The sequence below is a fragment of the Rhinichthys klamathensis genome, unplaced genomic scaffold, assembly GCF_029890125.1.
Source record: "Rhinichthys klamathensis goyatoka isolate OS25496 unplaced genomic scaffold, OSU_Roscu_1.1 h1tg000338l_1, whole genome shotgun sequence".
In the NCBI taxonomy this organism is placed as follows: domain Eukaryota; kingdom Metazoa; phylum Chordata; class Actinopteri; order Cypriniformes; family Leuciscidae; genus Rhinichthys; species Rhinichthys klamathensis.
Window position 1 is genome coordinate 2,406,012 of NW_026606852.1, and position 27,643 is coordinate 2,433,654.

Sequence of the window (27,643 nt, forward strand, 5' to 3'; positions counted from 1 at the left end):
GCACAAGAACATATTTTGCCAGAAATGTGATGATAACTTTTATATACAACAGACGTACAATTTTTGCCTGGAATATATTAACATAATAGGTACCTGTTAGTTTTAAAATAATTACATTATAAATAATTTGCTTGTATATATGCTTGTTACCCCTTTATTAGCCAACCCAAAACTTAACATATTGTTCCCTTATACCTACACGGAGGTACACTATAATTACAGAAACGTACACCGTAATTTTGATTTACTTACGAAGTTATTTACAGGTTGTATATCTGCTTGTTACCCCTTTATTACCCAAAACTTAACATATTGTTCCCTTATACCTACGCGGAAGTACGCTATAATTACAGAAACGTACACTGTAATTTCGGTGTACTTACGCAGTTGTTTGCGGGTTGTAAAATAAAGTGTTACCAAACATTTTCATTTCAAAACGCTCACGGTCCGCACAAGCATTTTCAAAAAGTTTCTCGTCCACACTGAAACGTTGGAAAAAGCTAATTAGTTACTAGTGCGTTCAGGTCGCATTAAATTGCCATTACACATATTGACTAAAACGCAACTGCCCTCGTGTTTTGCTGTAGGACAGCAATTGCGAGTAATTTTTTGTCGTTTTTGCAGGAATGTAATATGAAGATTGTACAAAGTAGCATTTATCTTTAGTAACACTGTGAAAGTGAATAGCACAAAGCAGGCACATACTGGTATAAACATAGATATCTATAGGTACAGTTTAATATGCGTCACATGACTAAACATGCGCTATCCTTTTCAAATACCTAAGATTTTACAGTTTACACTATAAAGTGAAAACTGCATTTTTACATTTATCTACTTGGCAGAGCATCTTCAGAAAGCTCTATTTAAGCGGGACAAAAACGCTGTCTCAGTGTGGACGAAAGGAACACACATATAAAAAAAAAATGCATTTAATGTACCCAGATTAGTGTAGACGTAGCCTGCAGCTATCAGTTGGTCATGCCATTATAAGGTTTCTTTTGGAACATGGTAAACCAGCTAATTGCCATCTTAGACTACCTAGACTACCTGTTGTTTCAAAACCATCTTAACCTGATTTTCCAGAGCTAAGGCACAGTGAGAAATCTGTAGAAAGCACTCCAATCATTTCTAGCCCTCTTTATTTCATTATTGAGGGTGTCTGATCAACTTATATCTGTCACTTAATAGAAATGCAGAGGAGGTTAAATTAAATGAGATGGGGAAGTTGTGTTTGTGAGTTAAAGCTCCTGGCTTTGCGCTTGTTGTTTGGAAGAAGCGAGTGAGTGAGCAGTACCTGTATCCTCTCTCTCTCACTCAGTATTTAAAATCTGGTGCTCTCATGTTTCAACATGCGGATCTTGGGGAGCGTACAGACCCCCCTGTACCCGTACCCCTGGTGCTGCTCCTCCAGTCATTGAGCCGTGCTACTGGTCGGAGAACTTCCACTAGAGCTGGAGCTGGTGGAGCCACTGTCCTCGAAGATGGAGATTTCGATCTGGACGGCCACAGTCAAGGGTTAAAATTTGCAATGTTGAAACATAACAGTGCTGGTATGAGAAGTCTAAATACTGCATTAAAAATGTGGGAGCGGAGCGAGGCCGGTGGAGCAAATGTTAAGGATAAAAGGAGGAGTGAAGACAATGGAAGACGAGAGAGTAAAAGGCCTGGGACTTAATGTTTTTTATTATGCTTACATGCGAAAGTCGAAAGGCTGCTGCTTACTTTCGTCTACTTTGTTTATTTTGTCATTAAAGTTACACTCATCTTTTGCCAGTTCCTGCCTCCTCCTTCCCATATCTATGCACTTTATTGCAATCAGTGTTCTTGTTTTTGTGGTCATATTTTAATTTGTGGACATTTGGGTGAATATATCAAAGCTTTCGAGCCTTGAAAAAAATTTAATCCAAAGTGACTTACATTGCATTCAAATACATTGTATTACTTCATGTGATTGAACCCATTAAATAGTGTTTCTTAAACCCTACTGTTTCATACAAGATAACAAAAAACAAACAAACAAACAGTACATTAGAGCTGCATATGCAATGCAGACACATCCACACATAATATCCAGATCAGATCTAAGTAACATAGTCCTTTAAGCAACTCTATATTAGGCTACTAAACATCACGTTTAGGTCTAGTGGTATGAGTGTGTGTGTGTGGTGAGCAGTGTTCTTAGGAGATGTTGGTGTCCATGGAAATGCAGTGAGAGGGGAAACATTCCATGTCATCATGATCATTCATTCCATGTCATCACTAAGAATGTATGTACCCAGCCCAAATCTTTTGGCAACTGAACTCAGTAAACTTTCGGTGAATATGCAAAGGATTCCATACCCTCACTTTATCCTCTTCCTGAAAGAGCAAGTGCCCCGCTTAAGGCCATTGCACACTGAAGTCCGAAATTTTTGCATGCGTTTTTCGTATTCGTGATTCGGTGCCTCTGAATTGTCAAAACACCATTCAAACTCCATTCAAACTGCTTGCTACGGATGCGAAAAACGCAGAAAATCGAACCCGATCCGATTTTTTTTTATGACGGACGAAAGTTTCGGAGGCAGTGTGCAAGCGTGATTGACTCAACGTGCGAAAATTTCGGATGCGAATTTCGGACTCAGTGTGCAATGGCCTTTAGCATCAGTGTACTTTTTCATTTTGTGTTGCAGCCACGTAAGCCTTCGACAAACAGTCATGTCCGTTAATGACTTCACAGGAGCAGATAGCAAAATAGACAGTTTTGTGCGCATTTGCCTGCTATAGAGTAGCGGAACAGGTGAAGCACCAGTTTCAGTATGTGGAGTGGAATGGTACACCTGTGAATGGTCGGTTACCACAGATTTCCATGGCATATTTTGCTGGATGGCCATTTGGACATTGTGTTTGAACACATGATTGAACCTCTCTACAGCACCATTAGCTGTCGGGTAGTATAGAGAGATATATACGAATATTCCTTCCTTCCAGACAAGCAACGAAAGCAGCAGATTTAAACTGACCACCATTATCAGTAACTATACTCAATGGATTTCCATGGCGACTGATGACAGAAACTAAACCACAGAAACTGTAGCAACAGTGGGAGCAAAGGAGACCTCAGGCCATTTGCTGTAATAGTCCGTTAAGGTTATAGCAAACCTGCAGTCAGATGCAGGAGTGTCAAATGGTCATTGAGCTGACACACGTAGCAGGAACGGACAGCATCATGAACCTGAGCATCCATCCCTGGCCACCAACAGAGATCACAAAGGTGTCGTTTGGCTCTCCCCTCTCCCCGATGTCCCTTGTGTGCTATGGAGACCAGCACAGACCAAAGAGAAGCAGGTGCAATCAGCCGTGAGCCCCGACATATGAAGCTGTCCTTAACAGACAGTTCCAGACAGTTTATAACACTGCGACAACTCAACGTCCAGTCCCTTTGATGATGAAGGCCATCCACTAGTAATCTGTGTACAAAGTTTGGTTAGAGCAGGACAAGAAGCACATGCAGCATCCACATCGGCAGCAGACAGAGAACCACAGGCGGCAGATAGAAAAGCAACAAATTTCTCATCAACATCATCAGCAGGAGCTGGAGCAACAGCACCATCCGCAGGAAAAGCAGGAAAGGGCAAACGTGATAGATAATCAGCAGGGGCATTTTGAATCGCCTGCACACGTGATTCATCAAAAAGAAGACCCTCTGCTGATACAGTATGACCAAAGAACACCAGGTTGGTTTGCCTGAAGCGAAACGCAGCTTCTAGTCGTAGTAAGAACGCTTAAAGTGCTTTGTCATGCATGTCATGCCCTTGGATGATAATGTTGTCCAGGATGACAGTCAGGATGATGGCCATCATCTTCTGAAATGCCGCAGGCGCTGAAGCCAATCCATAAGGAGCACGACAATAAAAGAACAGTCCGTTGTGAGTAATAAAGGCTGTGAGGTCACGACTGTCCTCATGGTAGTAATCATTAGCCGGGTTGATGGTAGAGAAAACAGTTGAAACCTTTAGAGCAGAGAGTAGTTCATCCATGTATGGCAATGGAAAAGAGTCCATACTCACTGCTTTATTTGGCTCTCTGAGATCAACAACAATTGTTCTGTGACGCCCATGCAGAGGTGTGAATACCTTCTATCACCCAAGTTGTTTGCAAGCGATTTAATTCCTCTGACACAGCACTACGAACAGAGAGTGGCAGACGGCGAAGTTTTTAGGGCATAGGTGTGACGGTTTCATCCAGCTTTACGCATTGTATAAAGTTTTTAGTACATCCAAACTCAGTTGACTCAGGAACAGTGCACTGAAAGACTGGCACAGGAGAAGCAGGCACAGGAAGGGCTTTAGGAGGCAGGACTTGATTGTTTTCAATCCTCTCATGCAGTGCAGACATTAGATCCTTCCCCAGGAGTGGTGTCCCTTTGTCCACAATGAAGAACATAGCAATAACTGAGTGGTCATGTAGGGAAACCTTTGCTGATAAACATCCAACCACCGGAATTTGGGCTTTTGAATAATCAGTCACAATCATTTCACTGATCACCAACATGAATACTTTAGTCAGTACTGGTGCCGAACACACATGAAGCAACTGTAAAACGTTCTTGTGAGTCGTGAGGCACCTGACAGCATTTACGGAAGGTGTGGCGTTCAGCTACTATGTTGGCTTTTGGCACAAAGTAGGCTTTCAATGGATCCTCTCTGTTCTTATACTGTACGTCGCACCTGTATCAGGCAATGAGTAGAAAATCCGTTGTCCATCTGTACTGAGGCAGTGAAGCTGCACTGCTCTCCGTCTTTTGTATGGCCAGACAACCCCTGTGGGATCAGTAACCCACAGATCATTTTCAAAAATCCACAGCCATGTGCTGAACGGCATAGCGGGCTCACAGGGGCAATGCTAGTCTCAGCCTCAGACGTCACACCCACGGACCGTTGGCTGAACGCCTGATGCATATGGCACACAAAATGGAAAACTCTTCAGAAGTTTCAAAGTCGTCATTTGATTGGTTGAATTCTACAGGATTTCCGGGAGATGTGTGTTCCACGTGTCTTTAACGGTCCGCCTGGAAACAAAGCCGTTGTGACGCCGAACCCCCTCATGGATTTACAACTGTGACAACGAGCGCTTATCAGGATCAACTAAACACTGGATTTTCAAAAGTATGTGAAGTTTGCGGCTCCATTGCAGTAAACATGCACAACATTCTTGAATGAATCATTTATTAGATGCACGCAATCAGTCATAGGGACATTGACTTTACATTGTCACGCCCCTAAACATGACGCGGAACAAAACAAACTGAGATTGGTTGCTTTGGTCAGACGTCAGACGTCCTCTTGGGTGGTCCTTGGCCAATGAAAGCTGCAATGGAGTCCAGACCTTCTGCGGTCAGTCTGAAGGACTAGCTACACAAGACTAGGGCAAGCCAGGAAAAAAACTTGTGAAAGGCACGTTAGCAACAGCCATCTTCATGACCAACGATAGCAAAAAAACAAAAAAAGTACCTAATCCTTGTCACCAATTTGGGGTGTCTGGCAGGAGTTAGTAAAACAGCAATAAAGCACATGAGACAGGAGTAGCAAACTTCATCCATCTTGTTTATTCTTCACTTTCGTTCTCACACACACTATTTCATTACACAACACTTTTCAAAATAGTAGTCAACACAATTCATAACAATTTTATAATTTTATTAAACAAAACCAATACGCCCATGAGTTCAATATCAATATTCATCAATATTGTTGGTCTAATTTCCCAGAAGATAATTAAAATGAGTGCACAACTGTTCAAAAGTGTAAGGTCAATTTGATTTTTAAAGAAATGAATAATTGAAAATAAAAGAAGATAGATTCAGGGTTTCCACAAAAATATTAAGCAGCACACCTGTTTCCAACAAAAATAAGTGTTTCTTGAGAAGCAAATCAGCATATTAGAATGATTTCTGAAGGATCATGTGACACTGAAGACTGGAGTAATGATGCTGAAAATTCAGCTTTGCCATCACAGGAATGAATTACATTTTAAAATAATATAGAAAAAACTAATTTTTACAGTGCAATGATATTTCAGAATATTACTGTTTTCTGATCAAATAAAAGCATCCTTGGTGAGCATAAGACACTTCTTCTATAAACATCGAAACAATCTTACCGACTCTGTACAAACTTTTTAACGGTAGTGTAAATCTGATAAATGTTTATTTTGCAAAGTACACATAACCTCAAAGCTGACAGACATGCACTAAATGCCACAAGACTCCAATCTGGATCCTAAAATGGATTTAGATGAGAGTTGGACAGCTGGTAAATGCATTCCCTCTCCACAAGAAAGTTAGACCTAATCAGATGTTGAGAATATGCAATATTTTGCAAACTCGGTAGCATGGCAATAATGGAATTTAACCCATCAACTGTTTCATTTAATTTAACTTGAAAATATCTTTCCTGTGAGCTAAACCAAAGCCCTGCGATGAGTTACTGGTGGTCAGTGTGGTAGGAACTGAATGGCAGCTATTGTTTGCCCATTGCTCCTAAGGTGACAGCTGGTTGGAATCCACAGGGCTGTGAGCTGACGAAGGCCTGCCAAAGCCAGACGGTCCTGCAGTCAGCAGGAAGGAGAAGAACCAGGATTGCCAAGCTAGCTTGATGGTCCACTGGATAGATTTCCCAAAAGGAATCACCCAAAATTATGGGATCCAAGAATAATATGTTCCTGGATGATCTTTTGAGGGTGCATTTACTGTCATACCTCAACAATACTGACATATATTAGACCTAGAGAGAGAGGAAACACACCCAGATCTCTCTTTACAGCAGGGTTTCCTAAAGTGTGGGGGCTGGTTGCTTGAAAGACACTGAAATTTCATTACATATGATAATTCTTTTTATACACATTCTGGAAAAAAGAAAAAAGTTTAAGCCAAAATAATAATCAAAAAGGGAATGGGTTGCCAAGGCAACAAGTAGGCTATTGGGGAACATGCTGTGTGTTGAGCCTGATATCTGCAAACTGACAAACTGACAAGTATTCAGCCATGCATCAAAAGACTTGACAGGAGCAATGCATCAACATCTCATTAGGTTAGTAGCTTAAACACAATTAGTCTAGTTCCCACTGACCCAACAACAGCAACATTTCAAACACTCCCATGATACCGGTTGGATTTATAATGTTGAGAAACATATCCATAATTTTCAAACAGCTTAAAAAAAAAAAAAAAAACAGGTTTTACACACTGATCTGTTGTGATTTGGTGTTTGTTGAAGAACTAGTCCCAAGGTTGCATTTATTTGATCAAAATACAGTAAAAACAGTTATATTGTGAAATATCATTACAATTTAAAATAACGGTTTTCTATTTTGAAATGTTTTATAATGGAGTTTTAAAACATGATATGGCAAAGCTGAATTTTCTGCATTCTTACTCAAGTCTTCGCTAGCTATGTTTTCATCCAAAGTTGCGAATTTAACTTATGTGCAAAATTGGAATATCACATAAAACATTTGAGAATAAAGCAATTTCCATCCCATGTGTTCAAGGGAACAAACTTGTCTGTAATATAAATGGACTGAAAAGCCACTGTGGCTCTTTTTGTCCTACATCATAAATGCAGACGAAACGCAATAAACGCTGTCATGTTATCTTGTGTTCGGATGCTTGGTGTTTGGGAACGCAATCATGTGAGACACTTTTGGGATGATTTTGGGACATTTTTATGGCTCCAGCATTTCAGAATGATCCAACCAACATTTGAGATGCTGTGCAATGCGATTGGTCCGCTGATTAGTCCAGTAATCAAATCACATCCACTGTTGAGGTTAAGTCAAATTAGTTTTTTTGTTGCGCATTGAGGGATTTATTTGGTAAATGTGTTTCCATTGTAGTTTATGCCCCTCTGGGGACCAAGGTGTTTTTGGGGTCCTTGAGATGTTTTGACATGCTCTGACATTTGTGCTTTTTTCAGTTGCTTATAAACATATTAATGGCACAGGTGAAATTACACTCTATTTAGCACAAACAGGACTACCATAATGTGTGAGCAACATGTATGTACATGTTTGTATTTTTGAGAGAATATTGTTTATGCGTGGTTATTGAAAAAACTAAAAAATAAAGTTTTTGAAATAAGGACACAAAAAACATACTAAATATGAGTCCACAAGACTTTTGACTAATGTACGTTGTCGCCTAGAGTTTTTGCTTCAAAATGATCTGAAAATCATCCTTCCTAATCATTCACATAAAACAATAGATTGTTTTAAATTGTGAAAAACATTTTTTTGTTTGCCAAGGCAATATGCGGATGGGCGGAACGGCCCAACCCCTATCATGAATAATTAAGTAGTTCTCAGACAGTGACCCTGCATAATAATGAGCCTTTCAGGGGTGTCACACAAGAAAGAATGTAAGGACAATATATATATATATATATATATATATACACACACACACACACATATATATATATATATATATATATATATACAAACAATCAAATATAAATGAAAGCCAAAAGCACATTTTTAGTCATACCTGGAAACAAATCCTGGTCAAATGCTATATGGGCCAGTCTACAGAATTGGTTCAAAGTTACAGTTGGAAACATCTTGAAAAGAAAATAGTCTTTTCCCATAAATGTCTTATAAAGTATTATTTTTTAAAGTAGACCAATACAATAAAAATAAACCAGTCGCATTTCAAAGTCGCTCGCGAAATGACCGCCAGGTGGCGCAAAGGGACATTTATCAAAACGTAAGTGGGGCTAATGTCAACTAACGGTAAGGATGAAATTCTACAAGTTATGGTAATTTACAAATAAGCCTACAACAAACATTTATTTTTAAACAAATATTTTTAAATATGCAACATGCACGTTTAAACAACAAACAATATAATCTGAACCAGCGCTTCCTGTATTGAGACATGCAGCGCGTTTCAGTTATGATCCTGGTTCCAGTGGCCTTAATACATTCACGGCTTTTTAAAATGTCACAAAGCGTTTTGAGATGGTTTTGAATGAAATATTGAAGTTTATAATTAGGGTATTTTGGCACACCACGCCGAGTGGCTATGCATTTTTCTAAAATCTGGCTTTATTCTGGCATGTTGAATTAGAGTTTGACAAACGCGGCGGCGCGTTCATTTGGATTTATTTTTCTCATAACAGCTAAAAGAACTTACTGCGTAATTGTTGGTCATACAGATAAGATATCATCTTTTAAAACTGTAAAAGGTCTACTTTTATTCATGTAGGCTAAAGTAGGCCTACACTCACAGGCTAACGACAAAACGTTTTCTCGCTCATGTGAGAAACAAACGTTTGGGCATTTCTCAGTAAGAAAATTCATAGCCGAGCGGTAGAACTTACGGTTCGATCATCAAGATGACACGGGTTCAAATCCCGATCAAACATGGTCTACTGTAAATTTTATATTTATTAATGCAGAGAGATTTGTCTAGCTCTAAAACTCTGTTACACCATACAGTTTTTTGCTTATATTTATAAAATAAAATTACCATGCATTTCCATTTTACACTAAGGAACAATAGTATCCAACAGAACGACGTTGCATCTGTACCAATCGTACGAGGCTACCAATCGTAATTTCAAAAGCAGTTCTGTAAAAAAAGTAATTTTACATATATAGCCTATATATATATTTTTTTTTTTATTAGGCCTATTATTATTATTATTTTGATTCCCTACAACCTACAGTTTTTAAAAACATGGTTTAAGTGTGATTTGCCAGGGGGGACGGGGATTTCCTTCTGGTCTAAACATCCCTGCTTCTGCTGAATTATTTGAATCCCCACACCCCTCCCTCCACAGTAATCAATGCTATAGGCTACTTCACCAATAGACCATATCAAATATAAAATAGAGATATGCAACAAGCACGTTTAAACAACGACAAACAATAAAATCAAAACCAGCGTTTCAGTTGTTCATTAGTTCAAGTGGCCTTAATGCATGCACGGCTTTTCAAAATTTCACAAAGCGTTTTGAGATTATTTTGAATGAAATATTGAAGTTTATAATTAAGTGTTTTGGCAGACCACGCCGAGTGGCCCTATGCATTTTTCTAAAGTCGGGTTTTATTCAAACTTTTGCTAACGACAAAAGTTTATCTGTCGTCTCTGTCTCCAGGAACTGCGCGTCACAAAAATTAACCGAAAGCCACTTCAGCTCAGTCACTATAAGAAATCGGCTATGTCTAAAGCCTTTAAATGTCTAAATATTCAGGCTAATAAATGTTATCTGATTATGTAATCCATATGAAAACGAGAGGTACAGAGGATGTACTCAAACGTGTAGCCTGTAAGCGCTTCCCAATGAGAAAATGACAAGGGTGAAAATCTCGCTCTAATTAAATGTAGCAGGCTAAATCGCCCTTAATTAAAATGTAAAAACAGATCAAATAATGTATTTGTCGAAATGTTGCGATATTGTTTCATTTAAGTTCATAATTATTCTATACATGTTATTTAATTTAGCAGCATTACCACGAAGCACCGTGGTTCGATATTTATTTGAATAATAAAAAAAATAAAAAAAACTTAATTCACAAATTGCATGCCTGGTTGAAAGGATCCAAAGATCCCTGTAGACTTTAATATTGAGTTGAACATTTTGTTCATGACAACAAATTAACATGCGTTTTTTCAGATTATATTTAGTTTTGCTTGGAAAAAGCTGGCCCAAACCAGTTTTATTTCATCAATTATTGAAATAATGAAATATTTAGTAATAAAATTTTATGACAGAAATATCACTAGGCTACATGTAACTTAAATCATTTAATTCCTTCATTATCAACACTGTCTAGAATAGCGATTTAAGTGTGAATTGCGACTTCTCTTTGTGTTAAATCAGCCTGCAGACTCGATAGCCGGTGGGGGGTTGGAGGGACAGTTCAGTGTATCGTGCGCGCAGGACAATAGGCCTAGGTGTTAATGTTCCTCTTTCATATGGAGAGCGAGGGAGACTAAATAAACTTGTTAAAAAGAGATTCAGCGCGAGAGAGGCAAAGAAAAACGCATGTTTTAATTTAATTATGTTGCTTTGGACAATTTTCGTTTTTTAGGCCTACTGTTTTAATTGTTTAATACAGCTGTCATTTCTTTGGCAATACAAATTTAAAATGTCGCAAGAATAAGATTAGCCTAGTGTTTCTTATTTGGCATCGCAAAAGAAATAAACTCCAAACCCGATGCAACCCTGTTTTAAATAATAAAAAAAACTGTCCCGACACTTTATTTAAACCTTGAAATGTTCGAACTTGGTTTCAAACTTAAGTAATTTTAGTGTTCTTTCACTTGTTGAATTCATCTGCTACCAGCTTTCAATCGCTCTGAATGAGCCGCGGTGCGGCGGCAGGCATTAGAAAGAATAAACGAACACTTTTCAGAGTCTATGATTGTAGCGCCTCTTAGCGGTAAAAGGCAGAAAATACACCCCACATTTTACCGCCGCGGTGGAACGGCTGATGTGTGCGTTGTCATGGCTTGCCTCAACATTTGCGTTTGAATAGCGCGCGTCCTCCGTGGGCGTGTCAGATTAACGCGTAATGAAGTGTAATGAGCTGGGGAAAAAAATTCTGACAGCACTCTCTTTTCATACAGATTACATAAACTGAGAATATTTGTTTTTTATATAAATTACTTCATTGAAAAGAAGAGAATTCAAGCTTCATAAAGAAAAATCTCTCGTGCCTGTATGACAAGTATTTGCAGAGTTAGAGTTAATTTTTCAGACGTGTTTCAGAATGGACTGCACTGACAGAGAGAAGGCAAAACTCGCATCATGTTTATTTTTCTTTATTTGACAAAAAGCACAAAACTTTGTTTTTATTGTGAGTATACAGAAAAATAATAGACAATTAACAGGATCGATTGATGTATAACACTTATATGTACGATCAAAATCAACAGAGTATTTTAAGTCTATTTTTCTGCTATGTGAAAAAAAAAACGGCAAAACGCGCCGGCGCTTTTCTGGTCCCCAGAGGGTTATGCGCATGTCTTCTTATCAGATTAAAAAATATTCCGCCTCAATAGAGCACATAAGTTTTTTATGCGCTTTTTAAAAATGTATGTGAATCTTCGCATTTACATAATCCATACAGTGTTTTTTATGTGATATACCAAAATGCATATTTTATAATAATATACTGTAATATACTGTATATTATATAATATACTGAAGCTAGAGTCACACAATCCTTCAGAAATCATTATAATATGCTCATTTGCTTCTCAAGAAACATTTCATATTATTATCAATGTTGAAAACGTCTCGGATACGTATGTAATCCTCGTTCACTGAGTAGGGAACGGAGATGTTACGTCGGATGATGACGAATGGGGTTTCGCTTAGAAAGCCTATCAACTTCGAGTATTACAAAATGAGCCAATGGCAAAGAAATGCCATGGGTCTGCGGAATTTGCATGGCGCAACTCCGCCCCACCTCGTGGGTATAAAAAGAGGACGCCGGCAATATGCAGATATGTTTCTTCGATGAGAAGCCAAGACTGAGGTCAGGTGATCCCCACGGTACAGCGGAAGTGGCAGGCAGACGTAACGTCTCCGTTCCCTACCTTCACAGCTGTCTTCCAGTGCCCTGCGTAAATCTGAGATCCCTGTCGTGAGACTAGCAAGGAAGAAGGACTCCTATTTAGCACAGGAATACCAAGGTACACTGGGGAGCATATCTCATATCTCAGAGAAATATGCAATTAATGCCAGCCCAGAGGGGGGGACTTAGAGAATACCCATATGGCCCAGAGCAGGGTTTCTCAAACTCGGTCCTGGAGGGCCGCTGTCCTGCAGAGTTTAGCTCCAACCCTGATCATACACACCTGAGCAAGCTAATCAAGGTCTTCAGGATCACTAGAAACTCACAGGTAGGTGTGTTTGATCAGGGTTGGAGCTAAACTCTGCAGGACAGTGGCCCTCCAGGACCGAGTTTGAGGAAGCCTGGCCCAGAGGGATGCATATGGAGAACACTGGGGTGTCCAGCCGCAGGTGGAATATTTCAACCTCAGGGGTGGCAAGGTGGCTTGCCGAGGGAAAGACACATGCTCAGAGAGGCTTAAGGGGGTCGCACACCGGACGAGAAGCGCAGTGCAGCGCCGCGCCACGTCTAGGACAACTCCAGGTATCACACACCGGACGCGCACATTCTAATCGCGCGAGCACAATTTTGAATCAACTCCTGGTAGAAGAGCTGCACGATGTGTGTTTTATCTTGATTTATTATTTATTTTTTTATGTTCATTGAATAATAGCTGATGTTTGAACGTTAATCAAGTAAAAGTGTCTATCACGTTGAGTCTGTTATTTTGTTGTAACGTTATCCGTTGTCTAGGCAACTATGTCACATAATACAATAGTATTTATTTAGCTAGCGTTTAGATAACCCGAGTGAAAACAGCACAGGGTGAAGCCATGTACATTAACGACGATTTGAGACAAATAAATGCAAATTTAATATAAAACTATGCAAATGGCGCTCTGTGGCGCGGCAGGGTTTTGAACAAGATCCTGAAGGGGGTCGCACACCGGACGAGAAGCGCAGTGCAGCGCCGCGCCACGTCTAGGACAACTCCAGGTATCGCACACCGGACGCGCACATTCTAATCGCGCGAGCACAATTTTGAATCAACGCCTGGTAGAAGAGCTGCACGATGTGTGTTTTATCTTGATTTATTATTTATTTTTTTATGTTCATTGAATAATAGCTGATGTTTGAACGTTAATCAAGTAAAAGTGTCTATCACGTTGAGTCTGTTATTTTGTTCTAACGTTATCCGTTGTCTAGGCAACTATGTCACATAATACAATAGTATTTATTTAGCTAGTGTTTAGCTAACCCGAGTGAAAACAGCACAGGGTGAAGCCATGTACATTAACGACGATTTGAGACAAATAAATGCAAATTTAATATAAAACTATGCAAATGGCGCTCTGTGGCGCGGCAGGGTTTTGAACAAGATCCTGAAGGGGGTCGCACACCGGACGAGAAGCGCAGTGCAGCGCCGCGCCACGTCTAGGACAACTCCAGGTATCGCACACCGGACGCGCACATTCTAATCGCGCGAGCACAATTTTGAATCAACTCCTGGTAGAAGAGCTGCACGATGTGTGTTTTATCTTGATTTATTGTTTATTTTTTTATGTTCATTGAATAATAGCTGATGTTTGAACGTTAATCAAGTAAAAGTGTCTATCACGTTGAGTCTGTTATTTTGTTCTAACGTTATCCGTTGTCTAGGCAACTATGTCACATAATACAATAGTATTTATTTAGCTAGTGTTTAGCTAACCCGAGTGAAAACAGCACAGGGTGAAGCCATGTACATTAACGACGATTTGAGACAAATAAATGCAAATTTAATATAAAACTATGCAAATGGCGCTCTGTGGCGCGGCAGGGTTTTGAACAAGATCCTGAAGGGGGTCGCACACCGGACGAGAAGCGCAGTGCAGCGCCGCGCCACGTCTAGGACAACTCCAGGTATCGCACACCGGACGTGCACATTCTAATCGCGCGAGCACAATTTTGAATCAACTCCTGGTAGAAGAGCTGCACGATGTGTGTTTTATCTTGATTTTTTTTTATTTTTTTATGTTCATTGAATAATAGCTGATGTTTGAACGTTAATCAAGTAAAAGTGTCTATCACGTTGAGTCTGTTATTTTGTTGTAACATTATCCGTTGTCTAGGCAACTATGTCACATAATACAATAGTATTTATTTAGCTAGCGTTTAGCTAACCCGAGTGAAAACAGCACAGGGTGAAGCCATGTACATTAACGACGATTTGAGACAAATAAATGCAAATTTAATATAAAACTATGCAAATGGCGCTCTGTGGCGCGGCAGGGTTTGGTCCTGAGCCGTAGCTGGGCGCCGCGGACAGACGCCGAATGGCGCCGCCGGTGTGTGTACACTCATAGAGAATAATGTGTTCGAATTTAAAAGATGTGGCGCTGCGCGACGCGGCGCTGCGCTTCTCGTCCGGTGTGCGACCCCCTTTACAGTGGAAATACACGTGGGGGTCGCCCAGCGCTGTCTTAATTGACAGGAACTTAAGCTCTACTGATTGCAGAGGCTCAAAGGGAGCACTCTGCAGAGCAGTTAGAACCACAGAGAGGTCCCAAGAGGAAACGAGAGGAGGGCGAGGAGGATTCAGTCTCCTTGCTCCTCTCAGGAACCTGATGATCAGGTTGTGCTTTCCCACGGACTTACCCTCAACTGCAGGATGATGTGCGGCGATAGCGGCAACATAGACTTTCAGGGTGGAGGGAGACAGCCTTCGTCCCAACCCCTCTTGCAGGAAGGAAAGCACGACACTGATCGGGCATTTTCTGGGGTCTTCTCGGTGAGAAGAGCACCAGGAGACGAAGAGGTTCCACTTCAACGCGTAGGCATGTCTGGTGGACGACGCTCGAGCGGAAGTGATGGTAGCCACCACCGCTGGTGGTAGGGTACTCAAACCTGCCTCGTCCCGTCCAGGAGGCACACGTGGAGGTTCCAGAGATCGGGACGAGAGCGGCATAGGGTGCCTCGTCCCTGAGAAAGGAGGTCCTTCCTCAGAGGAATTGGCCAGGGAGGTGCTTTTCGCGAGGAGTACAAGTTCGGAAAACCAGGTCCGGGTGGGCCAATTAGGCGTGCCTTGTTGCCATGCCCACCTCGGGACTCGATCGCGAAGCCAGTGCTGAAGCGGCCTCATATGAAGCAAACCAAGCGGCGTTGCCGTGGCTGCGGATGCCATATGCCCCAGGAGCCTCTGAAAAATTTTCAGTGGAACCGCACTCTTGCCCTCGAACTGTCTCAGGCAAGTAAGCAGTGACTGTGCGCACTCGCTTGTAAGCTGCGCGCACATGGCGACCGAGTCGATTTCCATACCGAGAAAAGATCCTCTGCACGGGGCAAAGTTTGCTCTTTTCCCAGTTGACCCGAAGGCCCAGACGAGCTAGGTGCCGGAGCACTAGGTCCCTGTGTTCATAAACATGGTCTCGAGAGTGAGCTAGGATCAGCCAGTCGTCGAGATAGTTCAGGATGCGACCTTCATGAAGACGCGTGGAGACAGGGCTAGCCCAAATGGGAGAACCGCGTACTGGTATGCTTGCCCCTCGAAAGCAAACCGTAGGAACGGTCTGTGTCGAGGGAGAATGGAGACATGGAAGTAGGCGTCCTTCAGGTCGATCGCTGCAAACCAATCCTGGGGCCGCACACATTCGAAAATGCGTTTGGCTGTGAGAATCTTGAATGACAGCCTGTGAAGGGAGCGGTTCAGGACGCGCAGGTCCAGGATTGGCCGTAACCCATCGGATTTCTTCGGGACAATGAAGTAGGGGCTGTAGAAGCCGGACCTCATTTCGGCTGGAGGGACAGTCTCGATCGCACCCTTCGCCAGTAGGGTGGCGACCTCCGCTATTCTTGACAGGGGCATTGCCACCGACCATAGTGAAGCGGACTCCCCTGAAGCGGGGAGGAGACCGTGCGAACTGAATCGCATTGCCGAGCCTGATGATTCGGGCGACCCAGCGGGACAAGTTGGGAAGCTCTAGCCAGGCTCCCAAGGACTGTACCAGCAGGGTCATGCGAACCACAGAGGTCCCCTCGGTGGTGCAGTGAGGCGGAATGACAGGCCCAGACATAGGTGGCATAGCGGCCCGGTGCGGGGGCACGGTCATTAGCCGCATCCTGACAGAGGAGGCCAGGGAAGGACCAGCATTCCATGGGGACCTGCTCTGCCAGGGGTCTGGCGACAGAGGGGGACGAGAGTGGCGAGGCCCGTGGGTGGCGCACACTGTCATCCGAGAACTCTGTCACAGAGGGGGACGAGAGTGGGGAGGCCCTTGGGCGGCACGCACTGTCATCCGAGAACTCTGTGTGCACAGAGATGGGTATGTCAGTTCTTTCTTTAACCACATTAGGGTGCTGCCCACCCGGGGGTGAACAGTGGGGAGTGGAGAAAAAAAAAGATTCTCCCCTATTCTCAAGGAGTGGCCCTGCTACCATCTCCTGGAAAGAACTGTTGGCCATCTCTGAGCAGCCCGTATCAGAAGCGCCGCTTGGCCTGGCGTTTAGTGGGGCGCGGGGCTGGAGAGGGCTGTGGCGCCTTCCTGTGGCTACCTCCACGACGTGGCCCGGGTGAAGGCTGCTGCTGGGGCCGTGCGGGAGGGGCGGGTGTGGCAGGAGGGCGCCGTCTGAGAATTCTGTGCCGACGGCTGGGTGGAGGCAGCAGCAGGCTGTCGGGGCAGAATATACTTGATATATATACAGAATATACAGCAGCCGAAGAGGCCAGCCTGGGATATGGGAGCGTCGAGCAAACGAGTTCGCTCGGTGTCCCGCATATCAGCCATGTTGAGCCACAGGTGTCTCTCCTGGACCACGTTAGTGGACATCACCTGACCCAGGGAGTGTGCGGTCACTTTCGTCGCCCGGAGAGCGAGGTCAGTGGCGGCACGCTGCTCAACAAAGAGCCCTGGGTCAGTCCTTCCCTCGTGCATGTCCCTGAGCATCTGTGCCTGGTAGACCTGCAGTGTGGCCATGGCATGTAGAGAGGCGGCTGCCTGCCCCACGGCTCTATAGGACTTCACCACCAGGGTGGACGAAAACCTCCAGGCTTACAGTGGTACTTTGGGTCACAACGGGAAGAAGTACTCTGCGGACACAGTTGCATCGCAACAGAGCGTTCCACCATGGGGACCCCAGTGTACCCTTTGGCAGCAGCCTGATCGTGGGGAGGAAAGGTGGAGGAGGTCGCCCGGGAAAGCATGGCCGTCAGCTCGGGATCTGACTCGGGCAATGCTGGCGCACCCGAAGGTGGCATCACAGCGGAATCATCATCTCCCGAGGACTCCTGCCCACCTTGTGATGCTGCAATCGACATTGCATCCTCCTCTGGAGCGCCGAATGACACCCGTGGCCTGCCCGTGTCATGTGACTGGGACGACCGCGGGATATCATCCGGACGGCTCGCGGGTTGCAACACTGGAGAGCGGGATGTGGCCCGAGGACGAATCGTCGGTTGGTTGTGCCACACCGTCACCCTCAGGTCACCCTGGCCACCAGCCGAAGTACCAGCTCCCGTGGGAACGGTAGATCGGGGTGTGGATGAGGAGACTCTCACTTTTGCAAGATCACTGAGTCTCGACCAAAGTGTTACGATGGCCATGTTTCCGCAATAAAAACATGAGTTATCCACAAGCGTGCTCTAAGCCCAAACACACAAAGCAACGATTGTGCCCATCAGAGTCGGATAGAAGTCGACCGCAACCAGAAGTGCACGGGCGATGCATCTTTAAAAAGACGTGCCACGCGCTGCTCTTTTAGAGAGGATTAAATCTCTGCAGAGTGTTGAAGCGACCAGGGAGAAAACACACACACACTGGCAGATCCCTGCACAGATCGCAGAGAATGTGCACTCGCTGGGAATCGCCGTCACACCAATACCTGGAGAGAAGCTCGTCTCGAAGAGGAAGAGAAGATCTCAGGATGGCTTTGGGAGTGAAGCATACACTTGGCTCCGAAGCGAAAACATATCTGCATATTGCCGGCGTCCTCCTTTTATACCCATGAGGTGGGGCAGAGTTGCACATGCAAATTCTGCAGACCCATGGCATTTCTTTGCCATTGGCTCGTTTTGTAATACTCGAAGTTGATAGGCTTTCTAAGCGAAACCCCATTCGTCGTCATCCGACGTAACTCGGAGTGACAACGAAAGGGAACTGTTTTTTTGAGGAAACTTTTTTTGCATTAAGGTACTTTGATAAAGTTGACTTTCAATCAATTAAATGCATCCTTTCTGAATAAACGTATTCATTTGTGAGACTATTAAAAAAAGAAGAAATTAACTTACTTGCCCAAACTTTAGAAATGGTAGTGTAACTAATTTATTTTAGAAGAAGGGCTTATGGGAATTCCAGCCTCAATTTTGTACTTAATTATTATGAGTTATTAAATTAGAAGTTAAAATAATGTAGATTTGAGTTATTATTACAAATACATACATCTCAAGTAATATTTAATTAGGACACATTTCATTAATGACACCATTAGGGTTAAATGTGCACTGGAAACAATCAGTTTGTTGTGATGCAACACAACTAGATTGTTCCCTTTTTGATAATATTATTTTCCCTTTTGTTTATATCGATTTGAAATGTTATCCCAATAAATCCCACTGACGGATGTTCAGTTTGGCTTAAAATATAAATGACTTCAAACTCCAGCTGTCAAAGACTTTAAGTTGTTTGTCTTGACAAACTTTCCTTATTCTTTAATCACACAGACAAAGTGTTTCCAATCAGGTCTGGCCTCAGGCAGCTTTTTGGTCTTACACAGTTTCCTAGCTACAACCATGGTGCTGGGAAATGGAAAGAAATGTCTACAAAATAAGGAAGATTTTCCTCTCTGCTTTATATCAACATATCAAAGTGTCACCTCTGCTGAACGGCTGAAGGTGAAGTTATATTCTTTGTATAGTATGTAACTCTTATGAAAGTGTGACTTCCCACTTCGGAACGAATAGAAGGCACACAATCACAACAGTGTTGACTGACATCATGCTGTGCCAAAGCAAATCAGAAGTGAAAGGAAAACATGGTCATGAGAAAGTAAGTGACAGCCAAAAGAACAAAGTCGTTTCAGCAAACAAACTGAATAAGTCATCAAAGTTCACAACTAGATCATGCTCAGCTGTTTGTGGCAGTGCCAACACTTCAAAAAAGCATAACATAAGACTGAAAACCATCCCGGACTGTTTACAAAGGATACCACTCTCATACCTCTCTCGATGGGGTCTGTGAGGAGCAAACCTCTGGGTGCATAGACCTTCTCATTTTGCTCTTGAATATACATGCTGATCTTTTTTAGTATCTGTGGGAGTCAGAGAAAGGACAGGAGTTAGGAGGACAAACAGAGGAAAAGAAAGGTTATCATAATTCCCTTACTAATCTAATTCCCTTACTCGCCATAGGCCAGTTCACACCAAGGCCAATAACTATAACGATAACAATATAGTTTTATAAATCGTTCTAAATAAAATAAATATTGTCCATATTTACTTAATACACTTTTCTGGTCTTTTTGTGCATGATTGAAACAACTTTCCTTGCTGGTTGAGATCATTAATCCCTCTTCACTTTTCATCCGCTCCCCTCCAATCAGCTGGCTCCATTTTGGTAAGCAACGCCCAAATTCCACAATCCATTCAATTACGACAGATACAAAGTTACTCCCTAAATTTATTTTCTAATGGAATAGCCTTTTTAAATACATTAAATACATATTTTTATAACTAGAATTAGTAATATGTTTTTTCTTTAAAATAATAAGTATTATTATTACTTTATAATGCCATATAAGCCATATAATCCCCTTGTACAAAGCCTTGATTTAGTTGTTGAGGTCTTCAAGAATGTTTTCATGTTTGAATGTTCAAAACACATTATTTTTCACATATTTTACATTATTGTAGAACCTCTCTTCCAAGGTCTGTTTGTACCGCTCAGGGGTGCGTTTCCCAAAAGCATTGTTAGCCAACTATGGTCGCAAGTACCGTCGTTATCAGCATAGTTCAACGAGTTAATGTTTCCCGAAACAATAGTTCAAATGAACATTCAAACTGAATTGCAAAGTTGTGTGGTTGGAAAGACAGCTCTTGACCTGTGGTTAGAAGCATAGTTTCTTGTTTGTATGACGTGGACTCAATAAATATTTATCTTGAGCCAAATAAGCAAGCTGACATACGGTACAATCTATATCTGTCATTTATAATACATACATATGTAATTTTCGTCGGTTAGTTTGTCAAGAGATTTAAAGCATCGTTTTTGAAGAGTGCACGTCTGCATAGTGCTCTAGTATGTGAAAACGAGCCTATGGTTGAAGCTGGAAATGAAGCAAAATAACTTAGAAAAAAAGAGAATTAGTTCTCAGATGTCACGTCCGTAATTTATAGAAAAAAATCTAGCATTATTTTGATCTCAAACAGATTCATTAAAATAAGTTATTACTCCACCACCTGTGTGACATAATTAACCAACATGGTTGAAAGACAAATTTGCGACAGTGCAGTTACGGGAAACAGTCGTGACTAGCTAGTTGATTTCTTCAATGATGCTTTAAATGATATGGTAGTTAAGCAGCGAGTTATGTTGTTGTTGCAGTGGGGATTTCTTTATAACTGCAAGGGAAGCTCGGCTTCCCCTATAATGTAAAAAAAAAATAATGGTCATATATGTACTATTGTGCTAACATTTTATTGACTAAAAATGCGTTAGAATACGTTCATCTTAAAGACGAGTTCGTTCAGAATCAGCTACATATAGCAGGTCGGCTGACTCGATTTCCTTCTCATACATTCCCGTACCGTCACAGTGGATTTCCCTGTTGAAGCCTATTGAAGTTTTGTTTCCATTGACTTCAATGTGGCTGCTTTGAATTTTTTTTTTCAGTGCTTCGAGACTAGACGTTCATTGGATAAATGCTGCGATTATGTCCCGCCCACGGACGCTCAGTGTCTCTGAGGGTTAATAGAGGAGTGGGCTGGCCTGGACCCCCGGGCTTCTGCGTGATGATTGGTGGGTCTGTCGAAAGACTGCATCTCCTTTTGATTGACAGCGATTTTGTACTATAAAAAGTCGCTGACACTGAAGCTATTCGAGTTCCATCGCGGATTTTGCAAGTGTAGTCGAAAGCCAAACTGCTGCAACCTATTTCTTGGTATTTGCTTGGCGAAATTGCTAGCCAATTTTCTTCATACATTTCACACAATTATACACCACATTCCTTGTTTCAGTTTAACCTAATTCCCACATTTCCCCCTGCTGGCCACTGAGAGGACACTGGTCAAGTCACTGACAGGGTCACAGAGCATTTTCCTTAAGGAACATAGGGCAGAATTTACGTAGGCCTATAAATAAATTGAATTTTTTTATGATGTAGGCCGAAAATGAGCTTCCCCTCTTTGAAAGACCAGCAGCCGCCACTGTTGTATGGGAAATGCACCCGTTTAGTTCCTGTCTCTATAAAGCCCATACTTCCGAAAAGTGCAGTGTGCTCTGATTGGACAGCTGGACCAGTGTGTTGTGATTGGTCAACCACTCTTGAGTGTGTTTCAGAAATGTCAAGCTCCTTACCATAACCAAAATGTTCAACATAGGCCTACTACTAATGCAACTCAACCAGGTCTTGCCCTCTTTTTTTGCGTATGGCTTGGGTGGAAATTTTTTAAATGAGGAATATTGTGATGTGATCATTCCCAGAAATAAAAATACAAGACTACAAACAAGGCGTTTCAGGGAGTTCAGCAACAGTGCTTACTGATATAGAGAATACCTCCCTTTGGAGTGATTTTGTGCTTTGTAACTTTGCAGACCCCTTTCATGCTCGAACAGCAACATTATACAATAAAGAATGTTGAAAATGTAAAAAAGCATTAAAAGGTCCTTTAAAAATAAATCTAATTAGTTAATGGGTCATTCCGTGTCAAATCAACCAGAGGTCCCCAGCTCAAATTTTTGATTTTGGTTCATATATTTTCAGTAGAAAGACAAACATGAATAGTGATGAAAGCCAAAATATTAAAAGTCATGGATGTATATTTACTGAGTAATCCACAGTTTTGTAGAGGGGAAGAAAGAAAGCAGCATCAACATTTTATTTTAGGTTTATTAATAAAATCTGTTGACTTTAGCCATCTTTGTTGCATTATATGCCAACGGTGACAGTTCAAAAATGTGAGAAAGCACTTCTGTTTTTTTTTTTTTTTTTTTTGTCTCAAGTTTGGCCTGCTCAAGAAGTATTAAAGGTATCTCAATATCCCTCTAGATTCTGGTTCTTCACAAACTTTCCTTTTTTAATATTTTCATTTTAAAGGCCCTCGATGGTTCAATCCCAGAGATATGGAGTTCTTAATGTGGCTTCATCAGTAAATTGGTAAATTGTACACATTTTCAGTGGTCGAAAACGTACTCGGTTACTAACGTAACCTCAGTTCTCTCTAGAAGAGGGAACGAGTACTGCGTAATATCTTACGCTCGGGGAAAACCTCTTTTCCTCGAGATATTGAAGCCAAAAAATTATCCTTAATTTTGAATTATTGCAAAACGCGTTGCAGCAGCATACAGACATAGGCAGGCGGCTCAGCGTGCCTATTGGCTGTCCTGCGGCAACTGCAGCAGCCTATCGAGAGCGGCCCTTTGGTGACCGTCCAATGGGGGCGCTTCGTGCCCATTTTGTCACGCTCACGCCCAAAGGGCGTGGTCTAGCCCTATAAAGATAGCTCGATGGGCTGATCTCACTGGTTTTTCATCACCGAAGCGAACCAGCACGTAGCAGGCACGGCAAGATACGCAGTACTCGTTCCCTCTTCTAGAGAGAACTGAGGTTACGTTAGTAACTGAGTACGTTCTCTTACGAGAGGTTCTCTCGTCATGCGTAATATCTTACGCTAGGGGAACTCTATGCAAAACGCGTGCATGCGGGGATCCAACACCAAGGTCCCAAGGGCAGGTGCCCTGGGCTCATATAGTGCATAATCACCATGAACTCGGAGAGTCCGAGAAGAGAGGCTAGAAGCATCATTCTAAATAATTTAGCTATAAGAAGGGCTATTTATTATAATAGTGCTACACACAGTTAGGGTGAAGAGAACTTCAGCCTGTACTGAGTGATAGTGTGGGCATTATTTTTCCTCAGGAAAAAACTCACAGCCCGTTGAGCAGTGCCCAAGCGAGTGCAGTACTCTGCGCCGAACGACGGGGCATGTGGTGCTTGACTTTAAACCGATAGCAATTTAGCTTGTAAGGCGGGAACTTCTAGGTTATAAAACCTTATAAATGTAGATGGGGAGGCCCAGCCTGCCGCCATACAGATATCTTGTAAGGAGATACCACTAGACCACGCCCACGATGAGGCCATGCCTCTGGTGGAATGTGCTCTAACACCCAAGGGGCACTCCAGTCCCTTTGTAGTGTATGCCATTGCTATGGTATCAACTATCCATCTGGATAGGGTCTGTTTCGAGGCGGCTAGGCCCCTAGGCCGAATGAAATGAAAAGCTGCTCAGTCTGTCTGAAAACAGATAAGCGAGATACGTAGGCCTTTAACGCCCTAACTGGGCAAAGGAGGCCTGTGCTCTCCTCATTATGAACCGGTAGGGCAGACAGGGAGATAACCTGGGGCCTAAACGGCGTGTTGAGGGATTTAGGTACGTATCCGTGTCTGTGTTTGAGTATGACTCGTTAGGCCCAAATTCCAGACACGTTGCGCTTATTGATAGCGCTTGTAGATCCCCTATGCGTTTTACTGACGCAAGAACCAAGAGAAACACTGTCTTGAAAGACAAGTGTTTCATATCCGATGTCCGAATCGGCTCGAATGGGGCTCCTTTCAGGGCTTCTAGCACCATGGAAAGGTCCCACATGGGGATAGATGGGGTTCTGGGAGGATTCATCCTCTTAGCTCCTCTTAGGAAACTAATGACCAGATCATCTTTCCACAGTGACAGGCCAGACATGGGTTTCGTAAACGCTGCTATGGCCACCACGTAGACTTTGAGCGTGGATGGGGACCTGCCCTTATCCAGTAGCTCTTGAAGGAAGGAAAGTACTTCCGTTACCCCGCTGCTTGTAGGTGGAAAACCTCGGGTTTTGCACCAGTTAACAAACACTGACCACTTGGAGGCATAGAGGCGTCTGGTAGACGGTGCTCTGGCCTGCGTGATGGTGTTTAGCACTCCCTCGGGGAGGTTTGCGGGTACCCGTTGATGGCCCATGTGTGCAGGGCCCACCGTTCCGGGTGAGGATGCCAAATTGAGCCCCCGGCCTGAGAGAGGAGGTCTTTCCTCGTCGGAATCGGCCATGGGGCAGTGCTCGTCAGCTGCATCAGGACTGGGAACCATGCCTGGTTCGTCCAGAGCGGAGCCACGAGGAGCACAGAACATCTGGTTTCCCTGATTCGTTCCAACACCTGAGGCAGGAGCGAGACCGGGGGAAAAGCATAGAGCGGGCAGCTGGGCCAGACGTGGGCCAGTGCATCCTTGCTCTTTGAGAAGAATTTCGGGCACTGAGCGTTCTCCTGGGACCTGAATAGGTCCACCTGTGCTCTGCTGAACATCTCCCACAGCAGGAGGATAGTCTGCGGGTGCAGAGACCATTCCCCAGCTGGTATATTGTTTCTGGACAGTCTGTCTGGCCCCAAGTTCAGAAGGCCAGGCACATGTGCTGCTCTCAGTGAGCGCAGATTGTGCTGAGCCCAGACCAGAATGCGCTCAGTCAGTCTGGAAAGGTTTCGAGACCTGACACCGCCCTGGCGATTTATGTAGGATACCATCGACATGTTGTCCGAGCGGACTAATACGTGGTAGCCCTTTATTCGGGGACAGAAGTGCCTCAGCGCGTTGTCGACTGCCAACATTTCCAGACAGTTTATGTGAAGGAGCTTTTCTATTTCTGACCATAGGCCGAAGAACGGTCTGCCCTCGTGCAGCGCTCCCCATCCCGAGGTGGAGGCGTCCGTGGACACCACCTGCACACTCGAGGAAGTCCGCAGGTTTACACCAGACTGGTACCAGTCGGTCGCTCTCCAAGGTTTCAGGGCTGTGATACATTCCTGATTGACCTTGAGGCGAAGTAGACCGGAAGCCCAGGCTCGAGGAGGTACTCGTGCTTTGAGCCAAAACTGCAGCGGGCGCATGCGAAGCAGGCCTAGCTGAAGTACCGAGGATGCTGAGGCCATCAAGCCCAGCATTCTCTGAAACCTCCTAAGCGGGACTATAGTGCCTCGGCGGAAGGATTTCGTAGAGCGCTGAATGTCATAGACAGCGAGTTCAGCTCTGTGCCCAGGAAAGTTATTTTCTGACTGGGGACCAGCGAGCTTTTCGCCCAATTGACTGTTAGACCCAGTTTCTTGAGGTGTTCGAGTAACACGGTCTTGTGTTCTATGAGCTCTGAATGAGATCGAGCTAGAATCAGCCAATCGTCCAAGTAGTTCAAAGTTCTCATGCCCTGAAGTTTCAGGGGTGCGAGCGCCGCATCAATGCGCCTCGTGAATGTACGGGGTGCAAGAGACAGGCCGAACGGTAGGACTGTGTATTGATATGCCTGGCCCTCGAAGGCGAATCTCAAAAATCGCCTGTGACGTGACGCTATTTGTATCTGGAAATAAGCGTCCTTCAGATCTATTGAAATAAACCAGTCCCCTTGGCAAATCTGCGCAAGGATTTTCTTGGTTGTGAGCATTTTGAACTGGCGTTTCATAAGCGCTTTGTTCAGCTGTCGTAGATCTAGAATGGGTCTGAGACCCTCGTCTTTTTTCGGTACCAGAAAATAATAATAATAATAATAATAATAATTCATTACATTTATATTGCACTTTTCTTGGCACTCAAACCGCTTTACATAGAAGGGGGGATCTCCTCAACCACCACCAATGTGCAGCATCCACCTGGATGATGCGACGGCAGCCATATTGCGCCAGAACATCCACCACACACCAGCTTACTGGTGGAGAGGAGACATAGTGATGAAGCCAATTGGTATATATATATGGGGATGATTAGGAGGCCATGATGGACAGAGGCCACTGGGCAAATTTGGCCAGGGGTTACACCCCTACTCTTTCGAAAGACATCCTGGGATTTTTTGTGACCACAGAGAGTCAGGGCCTCGGTTTAACGTCTCATCCGAAGTACGGGCCTTGTCCTGCTGTATATCTACTGTACATGCCCCCTTCGCTCTGAGCTTGAGATAAAGGCTCTATTGCCCCTTTGCTCAATAATGTTGCTATTTCGGCTCGAAGTAGCATAAAACATTTACATTTACATTTATTCATTTAGCTGACACTTTTATCCAAAGCGACTGGAGCAACTAGGGGTTAAGTGTCTTGCTCAGGGACACATTGGTGTCTCACAGTGGATTTGAACCCGGGTCTCTCACACCAAAGGCATGTGCCCTATCCACTGCGCCATCACCACCCCGATAATGTGATAGATGTGCTACTTCTGTTTTTACCGAGGATTCGACGCACGAGATTCAGCGTAGAGCGAACTGCAGCGAATAGCCTCTTTTTATAATGTTCAGCACCCAATTCGAGACCCCGGGAAGCTGTGCCCACGCGTTTGCGTGAATGGCTAGGGGTAGAATGGGTTTTGGGCTCTGATCGTAAAATAGTGACGACACGGGAGCTTTTGTGCGCTGTAACATGGGCACCGTGTTTACAGTGAGTGAGGCGGGGGGCGCGCCTGAAATGGCGGGCAGCCTGGCCGCGCTCGCTTTCATTATAGCAGTATGCTGTGTAAGAGTGAGCGGGGCGAGCCCCGTGGGGCTTAACATGTCTGTGAGTGAATGAGGGCGCAGCGAGGCGGGCACATTCACAGCACTGAAAACACCGTCTGCATGAGCTGACTGTAAATGTGTTAGTTTCGTTTTTACAGAAACCTTGCGACATGTATTGTGTAGTGTTAGTGGGCACTGGGGCGTGGGCACGTTCACTACACTTAATGCACAACCGACATGAGTCGATTTTATTTGTGCGAGCCCTGTATTGTGAAGGGCTGTGCTTGGGTGTAGAAATGGGCACTGTATAGTGGGCATTTTTATTACACTCATAACACCTTCGGCCGAAGCCG

At 43.5% G+C, this 27,643-nt stretch overlaps 1 protein-coding gene across 1 annotated transcript in view; it reads right to left on the reverse strand.

Annotated features, from left to right (window-relative positions):
* Positions 1-1,048: 1,048 nt before the first annotated feature.
* golga7bb (golgin A7 family, member Bb) overlaps positions 1,049-27,643 on the reverse strand; it is a 46,873-nt gene continuing 20,278 nt past the window's right edge. Inside the window, exons 4-5 of the mRNA XM_056272434.1 lie at positions 19,786-19,887; positions 1,049-1,498 (exon numbers count right to left, since the gene is read on the reverse strand). Of these exons, the coding sequence (XP_056128409.1) occupies positions 1,415-1,498; positions 19,786-19,887 (186 nt within the window). The 3' untranslated portion in view covers positions 1,049-1,414. The remainder of the gene's footprint in view (positions 1,499-19,785; positions 19,888-27,643) is intronic.